The sequence below is a fragment of the Sciurus carolinensis genome, chromosome 2, assembly GCF_902686445.1.
Source record: "Sciurus carolinensis chromosome 2, mSciCar1.2, whole genome shotgun sequence".
NCBI classification, from domain to species: domain Eukaryota; kingdom Metazoa; phylum Chordata; class Mammalia; order Rodentia; family Sciuridae; genus Sciurus; species Sciurus carolinensis.
In genome coordinates, this window is record NC_062214.1 from 13,400,582 (window position 1) to 13,423,466 (window position 22,885).

The following is a 22,885-nucleotide window of genomic DNA, read 5'->3' on the forward strand; positions in this document are numbered from 1 at the left end:
GTGTATCCTATGAGATCTTAGATTCATTCACTTGAAAAATATTAAGTCACAAAACCCAAAACAGATTAGACATTTCAAGGTTCAAAACTCAAAAAGTTCAAATGAGTATTTAGAGGCAATTCTTCACCCCATCCAGTTCCCAAGTCAACCGGTCTGTGTCCCCAAGGCAACCAATGTAATTTTCTTGTGAATCTTTCCAGAGCTATTCTATGCATCCATAAGAAAATAAGGCACATGTATTTGTTTTATTTTTTCATGAATGGTAGCTATGAACACACACTGCTTGCTTTTTTGCTTAACAATACATCTTGAAGATTACTCCATATCAGTCCATAAAGAGCTTCCTCATTCTTCTGTTTAATGCCTGTTATGGATACACTAAAATTTATTTCACCAGTCCCCAATTGATGGACACTTACGCTGTTTCCAATCTTTTGCTACAACGAACACTGCTACAGTGAATAACCTCATACATACATCATTTTGTGCCTGTGTAGGCATATCTGCAGGGTAATTTTCAGGAAGTAGAAAAGCTGGGTCAAAGAGCACATGCATTTAGACTCCCAGCAGATAATGCTGAACTCTACCACATCACGCTCCCGCGAGCCACGTGTGAGAGCCACTTCCCCCTCCTCCTCGCCAACACTGTGGGTTCATTGATGACTTCTAAGCGGGGAAGTGACATGCTCAGGTTTTCATTTTAACAAGATCCCTTGGGCTGCTGCTGTAGAGGCAGGAGTTGGAGTTAGGGAGGCCTTGGAGTCGGGGTACCCAGCATAGACCCCCAAAGGACAAAACCCAAAAGCTTGTATTCTTCCTCAGCACCCACTTGGATTCCTTAATCTGCCTGTCTAGTTGAGAGACCAGAAATGATGAAGGATTGAAAATAAGGGGACATGGAGATGCTGTGGTGAGATCCCGCAAAGGGCAAAGGTTGGGCAGACCCAGGTCCCAAAGTGAGGATCCCTCGATTCTTCTCTCTGCCTAGTCCTGTATATCCGTCTAGGTAAGGAGCACCTCCTACAGAAGCAGGAGGTATGTGAATTACGAAAGCCATTTAGGAGCATAGGAATTAGCAAATGTGCACTGGGTTCTGGTGCAGAGCTAAAGAATCCAGCTGCAGCCATACTGGCTTTAGGATGAGAGAAGATGGGGGAAAGAAACATCTAGAACTTCCAGGGGCCCATCTGAAATAAGGGTGTGGAGCTCTGAGAATGCGTGGGGCTCTTTAAGTTCGGGTTTCCCACGTGCACAAGGGGGTGATGGTGCCTCTTCGTATGATTGATGTGAGAATTCAGGGGGAAAGCATATTCATGCATACAAGTATTTATTGAGTGCCTACTATGTGCCTGTTCCAGGCACTAGGAATGCAGCAAAGGGTACATTCAGTACTGCCCTATGGAGCTTTTATTGACATGAAGAATACAGAAAATAAGCACATAGCATAGCGTCATGTAGTAATGGGCGCAAGGAAGAACCATAAACCAAGGTGAGGGGTGGGCTTGTAGAGGAAAGATGGGGGAATGGAGTGAGGGTGTGGCCCACAGGATTTGGGGCAAGAGCTCTGCAGGCCCAAGGAACAGCAAATGGGTCAGGTGTCCTGCCCAGCGCTTGGCACAGGGGGTGAGGATGGCAGTGATGAGGACTTCCTCCCTCTAGCAGGAGGCAGGGCGTGGGGGAGGATAAGCCTTGGGGAGAAGAGGAAGAGAAAGAACACAGGTATTAGCCAAGGGTGAGGACTGAGTGTTGGGAGGTGGCAGAGGTGGGCAGAGGAAAGAGCAGACTCCCAAGGCGTGAGGAGGACAGCCGCTCTCTGAGGAGCATCCCCCAGAGCAGAGGGTCTGGAGGAGGGTGGCAAGTGGGCGTTCCCGGAGCCCAGGAGAGCAGAAACGGTTCCCCAGAGGCCAGAAGGGGAGCGTCATGCAAGGCAGCGAAGGCGTTCCATCAGGGTCCTTCTCCTAGGGTCTCCAGCTCAGTCTGACCTTTCCCAGGAAGAACCAGAATTTTCCTCCCGGTGCCCCCGGCCCCACTGCCAGAGCCGCCCTGGTACCATTCCCAGCCCCAGCTCCATTTCCCCAGCCAGGAATATTCCGCCGATGCGGGTCTATATTTAGCTGCTGCTGCGAGGTACAGTCTGTTCTCGCTGTGCAGATAGCAGGGAGCAGAGCCGGAACGAGGCCTGAGAGGAAGGTGTGAGGAAGGGCGGGGGCGGGGCGCCACGAGGCCCGAGTGCCAGCGGAGGAATTAACTTGTGTGTTTTAAAGGCCAGGCCTGCCAGCAAGCCCCCCACAGGGGCGACAGGGATGGCATTTGCGGGCTAATGAGGCGTCACACCAGCTCCAGGGCCCCTTCTGCAGTATTTGGAGGGGACAGCAGGGGCCATGAGGACAACAGCTGGAACTGGGGGCGATGGGTGAAGGCAGGCTGCAGGGAGCCGAGGCCAGGTTATAATTACCAGCCCCCGCCCACCACCGCCCCAGCAGGAATAGAAATACTCTCCGAGACTCCAGGATCGCTGCTGAAAATTCTGGAGACGTCCATTTTACCAGGAGAGAATGGAAATCACATTTGTTGGACACCTGCTAAGGGCCAGATCCTGGAGTCAGCATGATGAACTAGGCCTGGTTGCTCCCCTCAGGGAGTTTTTGTTCTGATAGAGAAGCCACAAACAAACAGGCAGATACACCCAGGCTGGGAGGGAGTCGAGGGGCAGTAGGAATCAGTCAGTCCAGATGACATTCGAACATTTTGTGCCAGGCCATATTGATAAACTAACGAGCAAGGCCAGCACGCATCTCTCCCCCTGTCGAACTTTTTTGTGAGGGTGCCCAACTCAGGACTTGAAGAAAGGATCAGCAAGGGATCTCCTAAATGCAGATGCCCCTGCTGCTGGAAGCTTCCTCTCATCTAAGCCCTGTCTAGTGGGTAGCCCCATTTTACAGAATAAGAAATAGAAGCTCAGACAGACTCAAGGACTTGCTCAAGGTCAGATAGGACGTAAATGGTAGAAAGAAGACGTGAACTCATATCTGTCTGACTCCAGAGTCTCCACTTTTTACCCTGCTCATATCTGATTCAGTGTATTTCTGGCACATAGTAGGTCCTCTGCGAGGGTCTAATGAATGAATGAGTGAATGAATGAATTTGCCAAGCCTGAAAGTTTGAAGAACAACTTCATGGACTTATTTGAGATTTTCATCCCCGGGGCCCCTCAGGTACCCAGTAGTGCAGCTCCCTCGCGTTTCTTCCAGCTTCAGGAGGCAGAGAGGAGTGGGATAGATAGAGTGGCAGGGTAGATGGGAAATGCACCCTCCATTCCTCCCATCCCTGTGCGCAGTCTTTAGTAAAGTCGTCTCTGGGTATCTATGGGAAGTTGGTTTCAGGACCCCTGCAGATACGAAAACCTGTGGATGCTTCAGTCTCTTCTACAAAATGGCATAGTATTTGTCTCTAACCTACACACATCCTTTCATAGACTTTAGTCTCTTGATTATGTATAATACCTAATATAAAGTAAATGCTGTGTAAATAGTTGTCATATTCTATTGTTTAAGGAATGGATGAGAAAAGAAAAAGTCTGTACATATTCTATGCAGACTCAATTTCTTTCCTGAGTATTTCCATTCTGCAGTTGGTTGAATCTGAGGACGAGGAACGCACAGATACATAACCTAACGGGACTTTGCCCCTCCCACCAAGAGGTGGAGTCTATTTCCCCACCCCTTGATTTGTTGGCCCATGGTTTGCTTTGGCCAATAGAATGTGGCAGGAGGATATTATGCAAATTTCAAGCCTCTGGCTTAAGGGGCCTGGCAGCTTTGGGTTTTGCTGTGCTGGAACTTAGTCCTGAGACTGTCATTTGAAGGACCCAACCTACTGGGGGATGAGAGAACCCCTGTGTCCCAGCCAGAAGCCCGATCATACCCACGGTGTGGATCAGGTCCTCTTGGACCTCCAACCTAGTTGATCCTGTATGAGTGAGCCCAGACAAAACCGACCGGAAGCAGCCCGGCCAGCTGGTCTTCTATCAGTAAGCCGTGGCCGTGTGCAAACTGCCCCGAAGAATAGGCGCTTAAAACGACCTACTCTGGCACAATTTTGTGGACTGTCTGGGCAGTCCTTTGGCGGGGGTCACTCAGGTGGCAACCGTTGACTGCGCAGTCACTAGGGCTGACACGACCCAGCCTCTCTGCCTGTGGCCTTTCATCCAGGCTTCTCAGGAATCCAGAAGGACAGGCCCCAGCACACAGGGCTCATCACCGTCTGCTTCTGTCACACTTGCCGATGCCCCATAGGCCAAAGTCAGTCACATGGCCAAGGCCACCATCAGTGTGGGAGAGAATGATACAAGGTTGTGGATACCAAGAGATGTGGTTCTCTGAGAGCTGTCACCATAGCAACCTGCTGCAGTGTGCGACCTGGGAACAGGGTCCAGGGGCCGCGTGGTCTCCAGATGCCCACCTCATAGGTGCCCAGAGAAGGCACCCAAAACACGCACTCTACAGACTTCATGACCAGTATCCAAGTGAAAAGCACTGATGTCCCCCATTCCTCTGGAGCTGGAAGTGGTGGGGACAGCAGGAGGCCAGCCTCCTGGAGCCTCTCTCCTCACACCCCGGGGGCAGAACGAGATCCCTGCTGTAAGCCCTGCTAAGAGCCTTTGGCGCCCAAGCCCTGAAGTGTCCCCGGGCTCTCTGTGTTCAGTGCGATCCTGTGTGTAAAGTGACCCCCACGGAGCTTGGCGCAGGGTCAGTGTCCCACTAAAGTCAGCGCCCTCTCCTTTCTGTCCGGGACTCCCCGCTCTCTGGCCCAGGGGCTGCGCCGTCACCTGCCCTCCCATCACCTTCCTCCCCGCCCTCAGGTGCCTCTTCTCCATTTCTCTCCAGGTCTCTGTCCCTCCCTAGGCCGCTCTCCTGCTGCTCTTCCTGGGTTTCTCACGGCTTTATCCCACCCACCCCTCCTCCCCTTCCCCTCCTTCCCCGCCCGCCTGTCCCCTCTCCCTCTGTCTCTGTGTCTGTCTCTCTACCCTGTGGTAGTCCTTCCTGTTTCTTGCTAGGTTTCTCTCCCTCTCCTCAGGACCACCAGGACCACTACTGCCACTGCTGCTGCTCCTCCTCCTTCCTTCCTCCCTCTCCCTCTCCCTCTCCCTCTCCCTCTCCCTCTCCCTCTCCCTCTCCCTCTCCCTCTCTCCCTCTCCTTCTCCCTCTCCCTCTCTCCCTCTCCCTCTCCCTCTCCCTATCCTTCTCCCTCTCCCTCTCTCCCTTTCTCTCTCTCTCCCTCTTCCCCCTCTCTTCCACCATCACCTTTCTTCCTCTTCTCTCCCCCTTTATGTTCTTCCCTTCCTTCCGATCCTCCAGGGCAGAGGACAGGACACGCCATCTCCCCAGTGCAACCCCTGCCGTCCAGCCGCAGGCTCCCCAAGGGACCCGCTGAGGCCAGAAGGGTCTCCTTTGCCATCTTGGCATCTCGCCGCAGCACCCAAAACAGGCTGGTGGACTTGCTGCGTGGTTGGAAAGCAGCATTGGGAAGAGCAAGGAGGCCCGTCCAGGAGCTGAGACAGGACCCAGTGTCCCTCCGTCGGAGGCCCCTGGGACCTGGGGGTGTGTGGACAGGGATCTGGGGTAGGCTGGGCAGGGAGGCCTCCCTCCCTGGTCTAGAAGGCCAGTTCCAAATGGATGCCTATATAAGTCCTTGCTGTGTGCTTTCTACTGTGTGATCTTAGGCAAGGTTCTGGGCCTCTCTGTGCCTCCATCTCCTCACCTAATCTCATCACAGCCCCTTCCCCATTGGGATATTGAGAGAATTAAATGAGGTACCCGCTCCAGGGGCTTGGAACCCTGTCCAGCGAGTAAAGGGCCCATTTGACGGTGTCCGGAGGCATTTTTACCTGGGTGGGAGAACTGAGCTTCTGAAGTGTGGTAAGGCCAGGGATGCTACTAGACGTCCTGCAGGGGACAGGCTGTGCCCCCCACCGGACACACGAGAACGAGCCTGCCCCCAATGCCAGCGGTGCCAGACTTGGGCGATCCTGCTCAGGTAGGTGTGGGTGTCCTCGTATTACACTGAAGGACCCTGAGGTTCCGAGAGGGGAGGGGTTGCCCAGAATCACATGGCCAAGGAAGTGGGAGTTTTCCCAAAGCCGCCTGCTTCCAAGACACCCCGTCCCCAAGAAGGCCAGCTGCATGTAGCACAGGAGGGGCCGGCAGGGGCCCAGTGAGGAGCCACGGAGGGCACTGACGGTCCGTGCGATCCCCACCTGGCCCCCATGGCCCTCCCATCTCCCCACGTGACCCACACTAGCAGACCTGCCCCTGCGCCCCATGTCTGGCAGCCCCAATCGCACACGCGCCTCCTTCAGCCTCCCTGCCTGCGCCGTGGCCTTTATTGGAGTCTGAGGCTGTTTGGGGACAGCAGGAGTGCAGCTTGGGTTTATGGGGCGCATCCTGGGGCTGCTGGTGTGTGACTCCACCTGCGCTCAGGCCCTGGACGCCACCTGTCACCACCTGGTGCTCGCAGGTTGGAGTGGGTGTCAGCAGAAGCTCTGAACGCCTCATCAACTCCCCCTGCAGACCCAGCCTCTTCCGCTGGCAGGGAGACGGGAAGCTGGGCCCTCCCCTCGGCAGGATTCATCTCGCTGTCCCCCTCTTGGCTCCCCACCCCTCCCAGTAACCCCTTGGGGATCGTCTACTCAGTGACTAACTGGTGTCCAGACAGAGAAGGCAGGGCCAGGAGGGGCCGGATGCGGGGTAAGGCTCGGGGAGTTTGTGGAAAGGGATGCATGTGAACAAGAAGGCGTGATGGCAGCTAGTGTGTGCACGAGAGCACGTGTGTGTGTGTGTGTGTGGTGGCCGCTGAGCCCACGCCTCCGCTGTGGCCGCATCCATGTCTGCCGTGTCACCCGCTCTCCTCCTGAACTCGAACTGCGCCACGGTCCAGCAGGTCTGAGTCCTCCCTCAGCCTGTGCAGGGGTCTCCGCGCCAGCCGGCAGCTGGTGGCGGGTTCCCCGGGTCTCACCCTCGCTCACCCCCAGGCGTGATCCGGACTGCTGTGCCCGACCTTGACCGCGAGAGCCAGGAGCGCTACGAGGTGGTCATCCAGGCCACAGACATGGCCGGGCAGCTGGGCGGCCTCTCAGGCTCCACCACCGTCACCATCGTGGTCACCGACGTCAACGACAACCCGCCCCGCTTCCCGCAGAGTGAGTCATTGCTTCCCAGAGGGAGGCCACCTCTGCGTGTCTGTCTGCTAGCCCACCAAGCCACCCACTGACCCTGGCTTCCCTCCTGCCCACCTCTGCCTGTCCCGCACAGGAAGAGGCCGCGCCCCACCTGCCCTTCCCGTCCGACTGCCCCTGCGCCTTGCGGGCCTTCACGCGCACAGGGTCCCCGGCTGCACCGCTGTCTGCGGGTGACCAAGCTGGCACAGCGCAGGGGTCGGGCTGGGGCGGGGCTGGGTGGGCAGAGGCAGCAGCCCCCACACCCCGGCCCACGGCGGTGCCTGGAGAAACCAGGCTGAGTGACGGGCGTCTCCTGCGTCCCTGAGCCCGCGCGGCAGGGGCAGCTTCTGACCTGGGAGTCTCTCCACCCTCTGCCCCTCCTGGCACGATGGGGGACCGTGGTTTTCTCTGGCCCAGGCCCCCACCTCCCAGCAGCCCAGCCAGCCCTCTGTCCCTCTGTCAGGCTCAGGCGGGAAGCTGGGCCGCCAGGAAAGCCACCGAAGCTGGCAGAGACTAAGTGCTGCCGGGAGCCGGGCTGATGCCTATCAGGGAGTCATTACTTGAGGTCCGCTGCTCTCACATTAGGCCCGCCACAGGGGACTGACCCCCGCCAGATAAGGGAATGCAATCCCTTAGCTGAGCGCACAGCATCCCGCAGCCTGTACTCCCGCCAGACAGCAGGTGGAGAGCCAGGGAGCCCAGCACAGAAGCCAGCCCGCAATGGGGTCCAAGCACCACGTGGCCCCTGCCCAGCTGGGCCAGGCTCTGTACCAGCCGTGAGTAGAACAGGGAGGCAGAGCAGAGGAGGCGGCCAGGGCACCAGGGGACTTCTCCATTCCTCCCTCCCTTCCCTCCTCGTTTCTCTGTTGTGAAGTACGGCACACCCACAGAAGGGCATAAGACAGAGAGGTCCAGTTCAACCACTAATTATAAAACAAACACTCCTGGGACCCCAGAAGCCCAGCATGCCTGGTCCTGATCATAACATTCCCACCCCTTCCTCCAGCATTAACCACCCCTCACTTCTGCTACCATCGTTTCTTTGCTTTTCTTTAGAACCTACTCATTCCATCAGTCTCACCAAACATTATAGTCTCCTTTTATCCATTTTTAACTTCATGTAGGTGGAATCCTACAATACAAATTATTTTGTGTCTTGCTTTTTTCTCTCTCAAAATTCTGTTTATGAACCCATGCCATCACTTGTAGCCGTGTTCGTTTTTCCTTGCTGTATAGTATTCCATCACTTATCTATTCAGCTGTTGAGGGACATTTGAATTGTTTCCAGTTTGGATCCTGCTTTGAACATCCTGCATACATCTCCTAGTGCCCGTTTGCACACGTCTCCAGTGTGTACACAGAGGAGTGAGATGGCTGGGTCATGGGATATACCTGGTTACCTGCATGAAAAATTGCACACATGGCTTGTACCACATCCTCACCAACACTTGGGGTTGTCGGACTCTTTAATTCCTGCCCATCAGGTGATGTGTGCTGGTAATCCAGCTGGCTTCCATCCCCATACTCATCATGGTGGCTCACGCATTTCATTTAGGTGACAGCCTGTGTTCTGCCAGGCACTGAGGACGGATAAGAGATGCAGTCCTGTCTTCCGGACATGCGAGGGAAATGCAGTCATCTTGGCCAGGGGGCTGCCAGGGCGCAGGGCCCAGGAGCAGGGCCCGGAGGAGTGGGAGCTTCCCCAGGCGTTCACGCTAGGGAGACGGCGGGGCGGGGCGGGGAGAAGAGAGGGCCTGCCTGCAGGCGACGAGCTGCCCGCAGGGACCCGGCCCTTCGGCCAGGCTGCAGCTACCGCTGGAGAGGGGAGCAGGAGCGGAGCGGCGGCCAGCAGCAGGTCCAGCGCCTGGCTCCCCCCCAGGGACAGTGGGGAGCTGTGGAAGGGATTAGAGCAAGGCAGTGGCCCATCAGGTCTGCTGTGAGGATGAGCCAGAGGCGGCCCCTGCTGGCGAGGGTCACCGGACACCTGGAGGCCCCAAGAGGCGCACTCCATCCCTCGGCCCCGCGTCACCTGGGCTGGCCCATCACCGAACGACCCGTCCGCACCTGGACCTTGGCTTTGGTCAGAGAGCAAGGTGCCATCTGCCTCCATTCGACCTCACGCCTGGCTCCCTCTGTCTCTCCCCTCCAGCCGCATGGCCATCTTGTCATTCTGCAAACGCGCCGGGCACGGCACCCCCTCGGGGCCTCTGCACCTGCCGCCCCTGTCTAGAGCCTCCTTCCCGACAGCCGCCCGGCCCGCCCCCTGCCTCCCTCTGCTGTAAGCATGCAGCAGTGTCACCTCCTTGCTGGGCTTTCTCTCTCCAGGATGACCCCGGGCCTTGCGTGCGCTCGGCAAGCACGTGTCCGCTGGGCCTGCCCGGCCCCTCTGCCGAGCCCACAGCCCCCCTGCGTCCCTGTCACCTGTGGACACACTGTATCCCCCGGAGGGCCCCTGGGGTGAGAGCTGGGCCAGAGTCTGTGCTGTTGGTTGCTGTGGCCCCAGCGCCTAGGGCCACAGGCTGCCTGGGACACCATAGTGGCCACCAACAGGCCGAGACGAAGGAATGGGGCCGCTTGGCCAGCGGCAGGTGCGGCCCACAGGCGGCGCCCACAAGCCGCTGTGCTCACTGAGGCCTCCACGTGCCGGCCACGTCGGCGTGGTCCTGTCCTGCCCACGCTGCTGCTGGGAAGGCACCCTGGTCGTCCCCATCCTGCAGATGAGAAAACCGAGGCTCGGCTCACTCAGCTTCCCCGACACCAGAGCCTGAGCCTCTGTCACTGTGCTCCCCGGTCCCCTTGCCGGGTAGATGGGGAAACGGGCCCAGAGCACGGCGGGCATTTCCCCAAAGCGCTCAGCAAATAACCCCTGGGTCAGAACGAGGAGCCTCCTCGCGGCACGGCCTCCAGACTTCTGCAGAAGGCAGGCCTCTCCCAGCCCCCAGAGGCACATCTGGGCCCCCACCCCGGGGCTGGCCGAGGTCGGGCTGCGCCCTGCCCGCCCCCTCACGAGCGTGTCCCCCACAGAGCTGTACCACTTCAGCATTCAGGAGTCGGCCCCCGTGGGCACCGCCGTGGGCCGGGTGAAGGCCGAGGACTCAGACGTGGGCGAGAACACCGACATGACTTACCACCTCAAGGCGGAGAGCGGCAGCGAAGGCAGTGTGTTCAAGGTCACCACGGACAGCGACACGCAGGAGGCCATCATAGTAGTGCAGAAGGTGCGGCTGCCTCGGGAGGGAGGCGGGAGGCAGGCCCAGGGGCAGCGGGGTCGGGGAGGCCTCTGACAGTCCAATATCTGACCTCATTCCACTCCGGGTGCTGAGTCTCTAGAGACCCAGGACCAACCTGGGAAAACACTGATGCTCTCTATCATTCCCGTTTTTCAAATGAGAAAAAGGAGGCACAGAGAGGTTAAGTGATGTAGTTGAGGTTGCACAGCTACTTATTGAAGCCAAGATTCAATTCAGATTTGAATCCATGCTTTTAAACACGACAGTGTGCTGTTTCAACTCTGTTCTAGGTCCTTCACGCTCCTAATTCCTCCTAATTCCTTTAATCCTTACCTTTCCTTCTAAAGGAGAGAGATCATTATTCACATTTTTATAAGTGAGAAGGCTCAAAGAGGTAAAAGGGCTTGTCCAAGATCTTACCGGTCAGAGACAGAGCTGGGTTGAAGGATGCTCGGACCATTCCAAAACTCTTTCCTGAGTCTAACAGGAAATTCCTTACAACTAACTGGCCCCAGAACCAAACGCTAAAACTGCAAACGTGACTATTCCTAGGAGGAGATGGAGGTCGAATGAGGACGCAAAAACTCCCTCCTGCAGGGTCTGGCCGTGGGCTCGGTAACTCAGGGCTGCGCAGGCCTTTCAGATGATCCACTTGCTCTCCCACAGGAGCTTGGAACCCCTGCACTGTCCTGCAAGTTCTCAGGAGCCTTTGCATACCTCCAGGGACAGGAGGCTCACCCCAGCTCCTGACCAGCCCCTCTTCCTCTCACCCCGCCAGAACCTGCCCTCTTAGGTCCCTCGGCAGCCTAAGCTCTGCCTCTGACTCCACACGGGAGCTGCCCCCAACTCCTTTCATCTGTCCCCCAAGCCCAGAGTGACCGGCTCTCTGCCTGGCTCTGAGTGTAAGGACCTAGCTCCCAGGTCCTGGGCTGCTTCCCGGAGGATGATAACAGCACAGCGAGTACTTTAATAAAGCGCTGCCCTCGCCGCAGACGCCCCTCCACCGCGTCTGCAGGGTTAACGCCTTCGGTCCCCACGGCAGCCGATCGTGGCCTATTTTATCAATGAGAACTGAGGCCCCAACTTCTGTAACTCGCTCAAGGTCATGTGGCTGAGCAGAGATGGCCCAGCAGGGACACGGCCAGTGCTCGGGCTCAGGCCCACCCTTCTAAGCCCTGTGTGGTTTTCAGTCTCCTGGCCTCTGTGTGTGCTTCCTGTAAACTGAGCCCATCTCACAGATGAAGAATGGCCCAGAGAGGCCCGGCATCCCAGAGCAGCAGAATCAGGCCCAAGCCCGGCCTCCGGACCCAGCAGGGCGCATGCTCACGACCCCCCAGAACTGCCCTGTCGCGGCTCTGTGAGCACCAGCCTGCTCCAGCAGCGGCGCCTGGGGTGTCTGTGTGGCGTCGGTCACGGCTCGGGCAGCAGAGCCCCGCCTGATTGATGAGCGGGCTCCAGAGTCCTCGCTCGCTCCCAGGCCAGGCCGGGCCGCTGCCTGCCTCCCTGCATCCTGCTTTCCCAGGCGACAGGATGGAGGAAGGAGGCGGCCATTCGTGCTGCTGGGGAAGGTGGGTGAGGGCTTCTGGGGGGACAGCCGGACCCCCTAAGCAGGGCACCTGCCCCTGGGTCTCCAGGTGCAGCCAGGGAGTGCACCCATCGGGGTCACCCGTCAGCACCCACAGGCCCAGCCTGGGTTCCGCCAGACCCAGAGGGAGGCTCCAGGCAGCCCCGCTCCTCGCTCTTTGGGCTCAGCTCACACGAGCTGCTCTCTCCTGGGTGCCAGGGACCATCTCTCACTTGCCCTGCAGCCCAGAGAAGCCAGCTGGAATGCCAGAGTGGCCACTGGCTGCAGGGGAGCAGGACAGGAACCCAGGGCCCCGGGGCCGCAGATCCAGCACCTGCCTGTTCTTCTCCCGGCCTTAGGAGCCAGGTTCGGAGTCACGCCACCGGGGTTCGAATCCCGGCTCTGCTAGCGGTTAACTGCTTGGCGACCTTGAGCCAGTTCCTGCGCCTTTCTGGTCTCAAGTTCAGGTGTACAATGAGATAGTAATAAAGCAAGCCTCCCAGGGTTCTGGTGAGATTGAGCTAATACAATTACAGCACTGGCACCTATTAAGTGCTCTGTGTTTGCTCAAAAAATTAACGAGCTGTCCCACCACACGGGGGGCAGGCAGGACGTGTGGGTGTCACCCTCAGCCCTGAGTGGCTGTTCCTAGGCAGGACCATCCCCTGGGTGCCTCTGCCTGGACCTGGAAAGGGTGGGTACGAGTTTCTGACAGCCAGTGCCCCGTGCAGCCCTGACGGCCGGGACCCTGCGCAGGCCGCCCGGGACAGTGGCCAGCCTGGCTTCCTCCGCGCCTGCTGACAGCCCTCTGCTCTCCCCAGCGCCTGGACTTCGAGTCGCAGCCCGTGCACACCGTGGTCCTGGAGGCCCTCAACAAGTTCGTGGACCCCCGCTTCGCCGACCTGGGCACCTTCCGCGACCAGGCGATCGTGCGCGTGGCGGTGACCGACGTGGACGAGCCCCCAGAGTTCCAGCCGCCCTCCGGCCTCCTGGAGGTGCAGGAGGACGCGCAGGTGGGCTCCCTGGTCGGCGTGGTGACGGCGCGGGACCCCGACGCCGCCAACCGGCCCGTCCGGTGAGACCCCCGCCCGGGGCCGACGCCTGCTGCCTGCTCTCTCGCCACCACCCGCGACAGACGGCGGGCAGGGGGGAGGCGGGAGGAGGAGGAGGTGGACTGGAGCTGGACAGAGGGAGAGGCGGGAGCCAGAGAGCAGAGGGGCAGAGGAGGGGACCTTGAGGGGGCGGGAACGGGGACAGCAGGGAGTGGGAACAGCGGGGAGGAGGCCAGAGGCCGCGGGAGAGTCCTCTTCCCAGCCAGTCCCGACCAGCTCCTCCTCTGGCCCCGGCTCTGCCCCGGCACCCCGGGGTTCTCCCAGATGCCTCCCGCTGGCCAGTGTTCACAGCCGAGCCCCATTCCCTCCACCAAAGGGATATCAAAGCCCGAACCCCTAAGTCATCTTGAGTCATCCCAGCCCGAGTGACCCGTCCACCCTTCCAGGTGTTCAGGTCATCGGTGCTGGAGGCACCTCGACTGTCACTCACACACACCCCTCCCTCCAGTCCATCAGCAAAGCCCCTCGTCCCTGCCTGGGAAAGGCAGGCAGAACCCGACCAGGCGCAGGGCACCGGCAGCCAGCCAGATCCAGGCCACCGAACCCTCTGGCAGGCGTCCCCGCAGTGGCCTGCGTGCTGGGCCCCCCTGCTACATCCTCGCCCCTCTCTGATCCACAATAGGTGCAGGAGCCAGCCAGTCCTGCCCCTGCACCAAGCAGAGCTTGCCCGCCCAGAGCGCCTGCGGGCTCGCATGGAAGCCACGCCCTCACGTGGCCCCGCCCACCCGCGGCTCACGTCCCCCCTCCCCGAAGACCCCTCTCTCTCCCGCGCCCACACTGCTCAGTCACACCCGCCTGCTCCCATACCCCAAGGACACCGAGCTGGCCTCCGCCTTGGGTTCTGGGCCACTGCTGGTCCCCAAGCCTAGAATGTTCTCCCCCGAATAATCCCCTTGCTTGTCCTCTGACTTGCTTTGTTCAGAAGTCACCCTCTCGTGGAGGCCTTCCTGCATCCCTCTCTGTCTGTCACACTGTCCTCGCTGTCCCTCTCCCGAGCCTTCGTTTCCGGTTAAGGAGCTTCCTGGGTTTTTTATTTTGTTTTGGTTTTTGATGTTTTGTTTGTCTCTGTCACTAAAAGCCCAAACCCATGAGGGTATGGACTTACACCGTGTGTTCCCCACTGTGTCCTCGGGGCCCACCCCTCCCCGACGCTGACCGAATATATGGTAAATGAATGAAATGTTTAAAGAGAGGAAGTCTGAGGCGGAAACAAACTCTCAGAGAAGCCAGTCATGAGAGGAAGAGGGAGAGGGAGAGGCAAGGGCCCTGGAGAGAGGGTGGGAGAGACCAAAGGAGCTGAGACCCCTGCCTGGCAATGCAGAGACAGACAGGAGCCTTGGAGGGAAGGGAAGAGAGCCAGGAAGGGAAAGAACAGAAGAACCAGGAGAGAGAAAGGCAGAGCAGGAGGGAGGTAGATGGTGTCCCCGGAAGGACCTGGGAGCTGCAGGGATCATGGGATCCTAGGCTGGAAGGTCAGAGAGAAGAGGAGAAAAGAAAGGCTGTGGCAAAAGCTGATTCAGAGGAGGGGGTCAGGGTCACAGCCGTAGTTCAATGAGTGGGGAATGACTGGGGCTCCCTGGTTCCTCCCTAAACCCCCTGCACGTAGTCAATGAGTAATGCCTAAGCTGATTCTGTGCCTCACTGTGCTGAGAGTTGAGAAGAGGGAAAGTTAATTTGAGGATCTCTGCATTGCACAATTCCAGAGATAACATTCCCATCATCATCTATCTGAACAGTCCTGTTGGCATTGTACAGTGCCCAGCCTGTGCAACCTTACTTAGTAACCCTAGGTAATGGGACACAAAGATGCTGCAGTGTTTAACTGCCCATAGGCTCTTAGATTGAGATGCAGACTCAGGAGTCTAGGAAAATTCCTGGAGGAGGCAGGAATTGAGCTGAGCAGGGCATCTGGGTCTGGTCAGGTGTAAATATGAGGGGAAGGGCCTTCCGGGTAGAGGAATGGCTTGGGCTGATGTCCAGCGCCAGGGGACAAGGGAAGACAGGGAGAGCTGCGGTGAGGGAGGAGCGCAGGCACCCAGGTGAAGTCTGATGGAGCCTCCAGGGCCCTCCATCCAGAAGCCCAAATGCCAGCACTCTGCCTGAGCACCCTGCTGCCGCCTCTGATCTCCACTCCCTCCCACCTGGCTGGCCTGCAGCCTCGAGTCAGCCCTCAGCCTTGGCCTGGCCCCAGACTCTCCAGGGAGGCCTGTCACCCTTGTCTGTGGGGAAACTGCGGGGGATGTTCTGCTGGCTGTCACCGGGAGCTAGAACCGACCGGTGCTGTGCGAGAGCTCAGGGGCCAGGTCAGCGGCGCCTCCCCTGCTCCGCCCCTCCACTTCTCCCGCGCCCCTCTGTCTTCTCCCCGCTCCCTCCTGCTTTCATCTGCGAGGAGAGGGCCAGCTTTGAAACTTGCTTCTCCCCTCCTTTCATCTCCTCTGCTGGCCCTTCCCCCAGGCTCCTCAGAAGAAGAGGCTGGGAGGAGCTTGAGGCGGACCAATTTAACACCCCTAACCTTTACCCAGCTCCCCTCCGGGGCCTGCCTGAGCCGCAGCCAAGGGCAGAGCCCAACGAGAGGCTGGTGCGGGTCTGTGCCAGTCAGATGGGGTTCTCTTGAGCGCAGTGCTGCCCAGGCCCCGCGTGTCCCAGGTCCCAGCTCCAGGGTCACTGATAGGTGAGCGCTGCTGTCCCATGCGGCGGGGAAACAGGGTCAGACGAAAGCCCTGCCAACATACACCCAAGAGGCTCTGTGAATAGGGAGCAGGGGTCGGGCGCTTGGGGTTGAGTGGTCAGGGATGAGAGCCCGTGCGAACCATCTCAATGGAAGGAGCAGGATGCTCAAGGGCTCTGGGCAGGCAGGAAGCAAGTGGATGTGCTCCCTGCTGCTTAGTTCTTTGGGGTTAGTGCGGTTCTTGAATTTGTGCTGTGACCAGTCCACGCGTGGACCACAAAGCCGAGTCAGACATGGGCTGTTGGAAGACTGGGTGCCATGTGCGCAATCCAGGCTCCAGTGGGAGGAGCTGACAGAGGAGCACAGGACCAAGAGGATGCGGTTTGGAGCAGGGAGGGGCACTTGGGGACAAGCTGTGAAGAACCTTGAAGGTCAGGTGAAGACATGAGGCTTTCTCCTACAGGCAGCAGGAAGCCTTAGAAGGTTCTAGAGGGAGAGAGGAAAGTGCTCAGATCTAGGGATCGGGCCACTGAGCAGGCAGACTAGCCATTTATGAGCTCAGCCGTGTTCCCGCCAGTCCCCACCCCGCCGCCGTAAGTCCCCTTTGAACATCAAAGCCAGGAACATAGCCAGGCGTGGTGGCGCACACCTGCAACCCCCGCGGCTTGGGAGGCTGAGGCAGGAGGGTTGCAAGTTCAAGACCAGCGCTCAGTCACCTAGTGAGATCTGTCTCAAAGATAAAAAGGGCTGGGGACTTGGCTCAGAGGCAAAGTACCCCTAGGCTCAATCCCCAGTACCAAACCAAACCAAAGGAAACCAAACCAAACCCAGGACCGTCTCCTCGGGACCAGAGGAAGGGAGCGCGTTTCACCCAGCAGTGCCGTGGGGGGCGGCAGACGCTCCTGGGCTTTGGAATCAGCCAGGACCTGGGTTCAAATCATAGAATTTTGAACCAGTCACTGCATCCTGTGAGCGTCGTCTCTAAAATGGGCCTCGCCATAGCCCTGGGCTCACCGTGGGTGTGAAGAGCCTGCTGTGCACAGGTTCTGTGCTCCATCCTCCCGGGTTGGAGGGAGGAGTAAGAGCGTGGCACCTAGTAGGTTCTCAGGAAACACGTTCTTGGACTGGACATGTCGTCCCCTTCCTTCTGCGGCCAGCGCCGACCACATACAACTTTCGAGGCATTGGGGGGCGGGGTTTTGATCATGCACATTAAAAGGTGAAAGTCAAGGACAGGGTGGACGAGCAGAGAGGGCCCCTTGATGGAGCAGCACGGGCAGCGCCATGTGTCTGAAGAGATTTCCGCCCCTAGCAGCCTCGGGGGCTTCGCGGTCCGCCTGCTGCGTGTACAACACTCACAAGGCGGAACGCCACAAGGTGTGTGTGGCCTGGTCCGCGGCCCTTGGTGCTTCTCAGGCCTGCGTGTGCTCTGCATGCACATACTGTGTAGGAACACCCCACGCTTCCCCAGACCAGGAAGCAGTACCCGCCGCCGTCCCACCCTGACCCTGATGTCACAGGTGGGGAGTGCCACAGCCATGCCCAGCCCCTTGGGAGGCCTTAGACCTGGACGGACATGGGCTGGACCTGGGCTCTGCTACTCACTAACCCTTTGTGGCCTAGAGCAAAAGTATCTGGCTTCTCTGAGCCTCAGTTTCCTCATCTGTAAAGTGGGACGGGTGGTACTACCTGGGAGGAACTGCGGGGCTCGTGCAGGTGAAGTCCTTTTGCAGGCTGTACACATAAAAAGTGAGAGCTAATCCATGTATCAGGTTAAACATGCTTCATTGATAGTCACAAGCAGCCCGTGAGGAGAGTATTAGCTCCATTTTTAAGAAAAGGAAGCTGAAGAACAGAGAGATTAAGTGACTTACCCAAAGTCACACAGCTAGTTCCAAACCCAGGCAGACGGGCATCAGATCTACACTTCCAATCAGCATTCCCAGGCCTCCCTTGCACACGTGGGCTAACATAAGTGTGTTTGCATGAGCATGCACACACACAGGCCTGTATGTTCCCATATCCTTGCACTGTCCCCTCCCACCCCCACCTGCTCTGGTTCCTGGCATGAGAAGCAGCAGGGCAACATCTAAGCAGAGCCCCTGGACCCACAGCCACCTCCCCGACTGACTGCCGGCGATGTCGGGCGTCCACACACGGTGCCACCCACTCCGGCACGCAAACCGCACACTGGGCGGCGGGACTCCTGGGCACGCCCTGCGGGACATTTCTGAATCCTAATTAGAATGACAATTGCTTCCATTCGTGGGTAATTTTCCTGGAACTCGGCTAGACATCTTCTGCCGTCAGTCCTCCCAGCAACTTGAGAGGCAGGGTTAACATCTCTGTTAAGGCTCAAAGGCGGAAGTGTCTTGTCTGGGGACAGCATGGACCTGGCTGCAGACCCAGGGTGGAGCAGCTGCTGTTCCAATTGCAGCTCATCGTCTCATGTGCAGGCACGCACGCGCGCGCGCGCACACACACACACACACACACACACCCACTCATGTCACACAAACACACTTTCCACCCACACACAGACCAGAGGTACCTGCACGAGAGGTGCGCCAGCTCCCTCCGCCCCAGGTCTGCCAGGCCACTGTCCTTGTCACATTCGGAAACCCTCCCACTCACTCCCAGCTTCCCTGGGCTGGAACAAAACACCTGGGTTCAGCCAGCCGGCCAACTGTGTTGACCCGCAGCTGGTCAATGGCGGCCGCCCCCCGGCCTTGGGAACAGCTGTCTCCACGTAGGTTCCAGCTCAGTCTTTCCCCTCTAGGAGGAAACAAAGGAGAAACACTGGAGGTGGGGTGGAGAAGGAGGAGGAGAGAGAGGGCTAAGCAGCGGGGAGGAGAATCAGGAGCCGGGTCCCTCCAGCCCTGGCCTCCCGGCGCCCTACCCTCCACCCACAGCGTCCAGAGCGGCGCTGAGATTCCTTCCAGCTGTGCCATGCTCAGCGCCTCCTTCTTCCTCTTTGGGACCCAAACATCTGACAGGACCAGGTGGTTGGGGGACAGGGGACAAAGAGTCCCAAATTTGGGTATGCGTTTCAATTCTGCAACAGAGTCACCGTGCAACCCTGGGCAGGGTCGAGGCCAGCCCAGATGGCAGCTTTGTGTAAATAAGACTAAGCTCCCCAGCCCACTCTGCGGAGTTCCTCTCCGGCCTGGGGCACAGGGCTGGCAAGCAGAGGGTCGGGTGAAATTCGTCCCTCGTCCCCACTCCTGCCTGGGTCCTCCGTTCGTGACGCCACCTGCACAACCAAACGCTGCAACCCTAAGTTTGGCAAGTTTCCTCTCTGAGCCTCGGTGTCTTCATCTGCAAAGTGGGGAGATCACGGCAGCCTCACAGGATGCCCGGCAGGATCCTCGCCTGTCTCCTTTGCCACTTTGTCCCTGGTGCCTAGCACAGACCAGGACAGAGAAGGTACCTGGTCGTGTCTGGCATGAAGGAAGGAGCAGGGCATGGCTGGGGAGAACGCCAGCGGCCAGGCAAGCGTGTGCCGGGGAGGAGTTACCGTCTTGCCCCTGGACCTCCCCGCTCAGTGGGACCCAGGCCCAGCATAGGGACAGGAAGAAGTGTTAAAGCAGGGATTCAGGAGACTGGCTTGTAAGTCCCACTCTTCCCGTGTGCCCAGCCCTCTACAGTTTGCCTTCACTCCTCCACAGCAAATATGAAAAGAGTCTCAGCTCCTCCCTGACCCACGCCAAGCTTCTTCCAGATGAGCAAAAGGAAGTCTTGTCCAAAGTCACACAGGCAGAAGATTCAAGCCCAGCTGAGTGCGCTCTGACCCCTGCCATCCCGAGGGGTCACTATCTCCATCTCAGTGGAGAAACTGAGGCCCAGAGATTTTGGGGCCATGTAGCCAGGATGCCCCTGAAGGGTCACCCCAGGCTTGGGGCTCCCAGCAGCCAGTTTCTGGTGTCCTCGCCTCCCAGGGACTCAGTTTCCCTCTCTGGAATGTGGGGGAGGGCCGGTGGCTGGGGCTCAGCCCGCCCCAGGATGCTTTGTCCTGGCTGCACAATGAGCCTTTGCCTGGCTTCCAGGCCTTTGTCTGTGGCGCAGCCGCTGTGCGCCCCCAACGGTGTTATCAGCGCCGGGAAGCGGAGGCCGGCGCTGGCGGGGCCTCTCTGGGCCGCCGCCGCCCGAGACATGTGTTGGACACGGGCCTTTCAGGCCTGGAGCCGCTGCACAAAGGCCCGGGAAGAAGGCGGAACAAAGGGCTTTTTCACGCGGCAACTGAAAAGCCGCAGATTAGCTCACGCGTGCTGCGCAGGCGGCAGGAGCCCGGACCAAGCCCCAGACCCTCCCCGCAGCCGGCGCCGTCTTGCTGCCTCCACCTTGACCTCCAGACAAGGCTCAACTCCCCCTCTTTCCTGATCAAAACTCTCCATCGCCCCCAGGACACATGGAGCCCGCCTGACTCTCCCGCTTCCCGTTTGTAATTATTTGTACCATTAACCGGTCCCTGGATCATTTCCACGCCCTCTGTCCCGTCCCCACTGCCCTGAATGCCTTCCCCAGTCCCCTTCTCGCCATCAAGCCCAATTCCAGGGTCACCTATTTTGGAAAGGTAAGATTGGGACCTCTGTAACTGTGTCAGGCATGTCGCCTGTTCTCAGAAGCAGCAACCGCGGGTGCAAATTATAATTACCCACATTCCCCCGCTGAGGAAACTGAGGCTCAGAGAGACAGGGAGGCCCACGGGCACAGCAGGCACCAGCCACCTGCGAGGCAGACCCAGGTGCCTCCCTCCGGGAAAGGGTTTCTCTGCCCGCCCGTGTCCGGGCAGGTGGACTGGGAAGGGATACGTGGGCACGGGCTCCATCCGGCATGGGGCACCTTCAATCAGCCCCGCCTGCCTCCGCAGGTACGCCATTGACCGCGACTCGGACTTGGACCAGATCTTCGATATTGATGCAGACACGGGCGCCATCGTGACGGGCAAGGGACTGGACCGTGAGACGGCAGGCTGGCACAACATCACAGTGCTGGCCATGGAAGCTGGTGAGCTGGGTGACACCACCAGGCAAATAGAGGGGTGGGGCAAAAACTGAGGGGTGGGTCCAATGACTGGGGCGGGGCAAAGATTGGGCTGTCAAAGTCTATGGGGGCGGGGCCAATGTTGGGGGCGGGGAAAACGGTAAGAAACTGGGCAAAGGTCCCACCTGGGTGGAGGTCACGGCAAAAGCTGGTCTGCGGCATAAAGAGCCTGGAGGGGTCCCAAGCCAAGAAGATAGGGCTAGTTTTGAGGCCAGCTTTCTTCTGTCGTTTATTGAGCAACTACTTGCCAGGCCCTGTTGTAGGACTTAGGAACACAGCCTTGACCAAGGCAGAAAAGTGCCTATCCTAGGTCATCAGCAGGCTGAGCCAGGGTGTGCATGATGTCAGAGGATGTGAGTGCTAAGGAAGAACGCGAGAAGAGCGGGGCGAGGGGCTTGGAAGGAAGAGGGGCACGGATTCTCTCAGGGTGAGGCCTGACAGAAGACATTTCTACAAAGACCTCAGTACAGGGAGGGCCTCGTGCTGCCCCTGGAAGAAGAGCAGCCCAGGTGCAGAGAGCAGTCAGTGCAAAGGCCCTGTGGCCCAGCCCCATGCGAGAGGAGCAGCAAGCGGGCGCGCCTGGTTGGTGAGGGTCAGAGTGGTTGGCCATGGTGGAGCCTTTAGACTCTGCTCCTGAGACGGGAGTCACAGTGGGGGTTGGAGCAGAGGAAGGACTTTGGTGGCTTGCCTGGAGCAGTAGCAGACAGGCTGGAGATGAGCTCGCAGGACCTACTTTGGGGCTGACCTGAAGGTGAGAGGTGGAGAGGAGTCAGGGATGACTCTGAGGTGCTTGGCCTGAGTTTCGCACACTGCAGGCAGTTCGGCACAGCTGAGAAGTTTCTGGAACAGTATGTGTGTGCACATGCGTGTATATGTGTGAGAGGGAAGTTGGCACAGCTGGGCGTCTGAGGCATGGGGTCCAGTAAAGCGAGGCCATGGAAGTGAGGAGCAGAGGGCGCAGGGACCCACGGGGCCCCAGGAGAGGGCAGAGGAGAGTGCCCACAGGGCCTCCGCCTCCCCCTGCTCTCCAGGGGACACACACACACACACACACACACACACCCCTCAGGAGTCCACAGAGCTGCTGGGGCAATCACGGCACCAGGTTGCAGGGGGCAGCTCTGCTCTGCTCTGCCCAGCGGCCCCTACCCCCACGCTGCTGGCGTCCTCCCGCTTCCAGCCCCACCAGCCCATTCCAGGGCCGAGGAAGTCCCTAGGCTGAAGTTCCCTTCCTCTCTTTCAACTGCGGTTTAAAAGAAAATACAAAGCTGACTCAGACCTCAGCGCCTGCTGCTCCGGAGCCTTTGAATCCACTCCTGCTCCCCTTGAAAGAGATAACAAAGGTGGCTGGAGAAGAAGCCACCTCCCTCCTCCCTGAACCTGCTCCCTGGGCAGCGGCGGAGGCGTCCGGCTGCAGGCAGAGCCAGGGGGTGAGAGCCTTTCCCTGCCCGCTGGACGTGCCCCCACCAACCTGTCACACGCCTGATGTGCCACCACTGGCAAGTCCCTTCCTGGGTCAAGCATTGTGCTTCTACCCAGTGGGTCTCTTGCAGAGAGAGCCGGCAGGTCTGTGATGCCACCGCTTGACAGATGAAAGGGGCCCCTCCTCCACACAGACTGGATGAGTTCCACTTAACGTGCATCCTGGGCTCCACGCTTTCTAGCACGTGCTTTTATCGAATCCTAATCAGTAGCATGATCAGTGCCCATTTTACCCTTGGAAAAACTGAGGCTCAGAGAATCAGGTCTGGCCAAGGACTTGCCGTGGCCAAGCTGGGACTTGGACGCATCTCTGCATGGCCTTCCTTTCCCTGGCACTCTGCCCTCAGAGCCCCACCCCATCCCGCCACCAACCCCAGCGACTAACCCGGGTGGGGAGGGTGAGTCCTGAAGGTAGACTGGCCCTGTCTGAACTGGGGCCCCGCCCTCGCCCCTCCCCCGTCGGTAGCCAATGGGAAAACCAGTGGTTCCGCCCACAGAGCAGGTGGGAGGGCTGAACTGGAGGAGGAAAGAAAGCGTGGCCTCGGGCTTGGGACTTAATAAATGCTCACC

At 58.8% G+C, this 22,885-nt stretch overlaps 1 protein-coding gene across 1 annotated transcript in view; it reads left to right on the top strand.

Moving 5' to 3' along the window:
* Positions 1-22,885, top strand: part of Cdh22 (cadherin 22) — a 70,335-nt gene that overhangs the window by 22,854 nt on the left and 24,596 nt on the right. The window contains exons 4-7 of the mRNA XM_047540715.1: positions 7,031-7,198; positions 10,241-10,434; positions 12,832-13,085; positions 20,661-20,797. Of these exons, the coding sequence (XP_047396671.1) occupies positions 7,031-7,198; positions 10,241-10,434; positions 12,832-13,085; positions 20,661-20,797 (753 nt within the window). The remainder of the gene's footprint in view (positions 1-7,030; positions 7,199-10,240; positions 10,435-12,831; positions 13,086-20,660; positions 20,798-22,885) is intronic.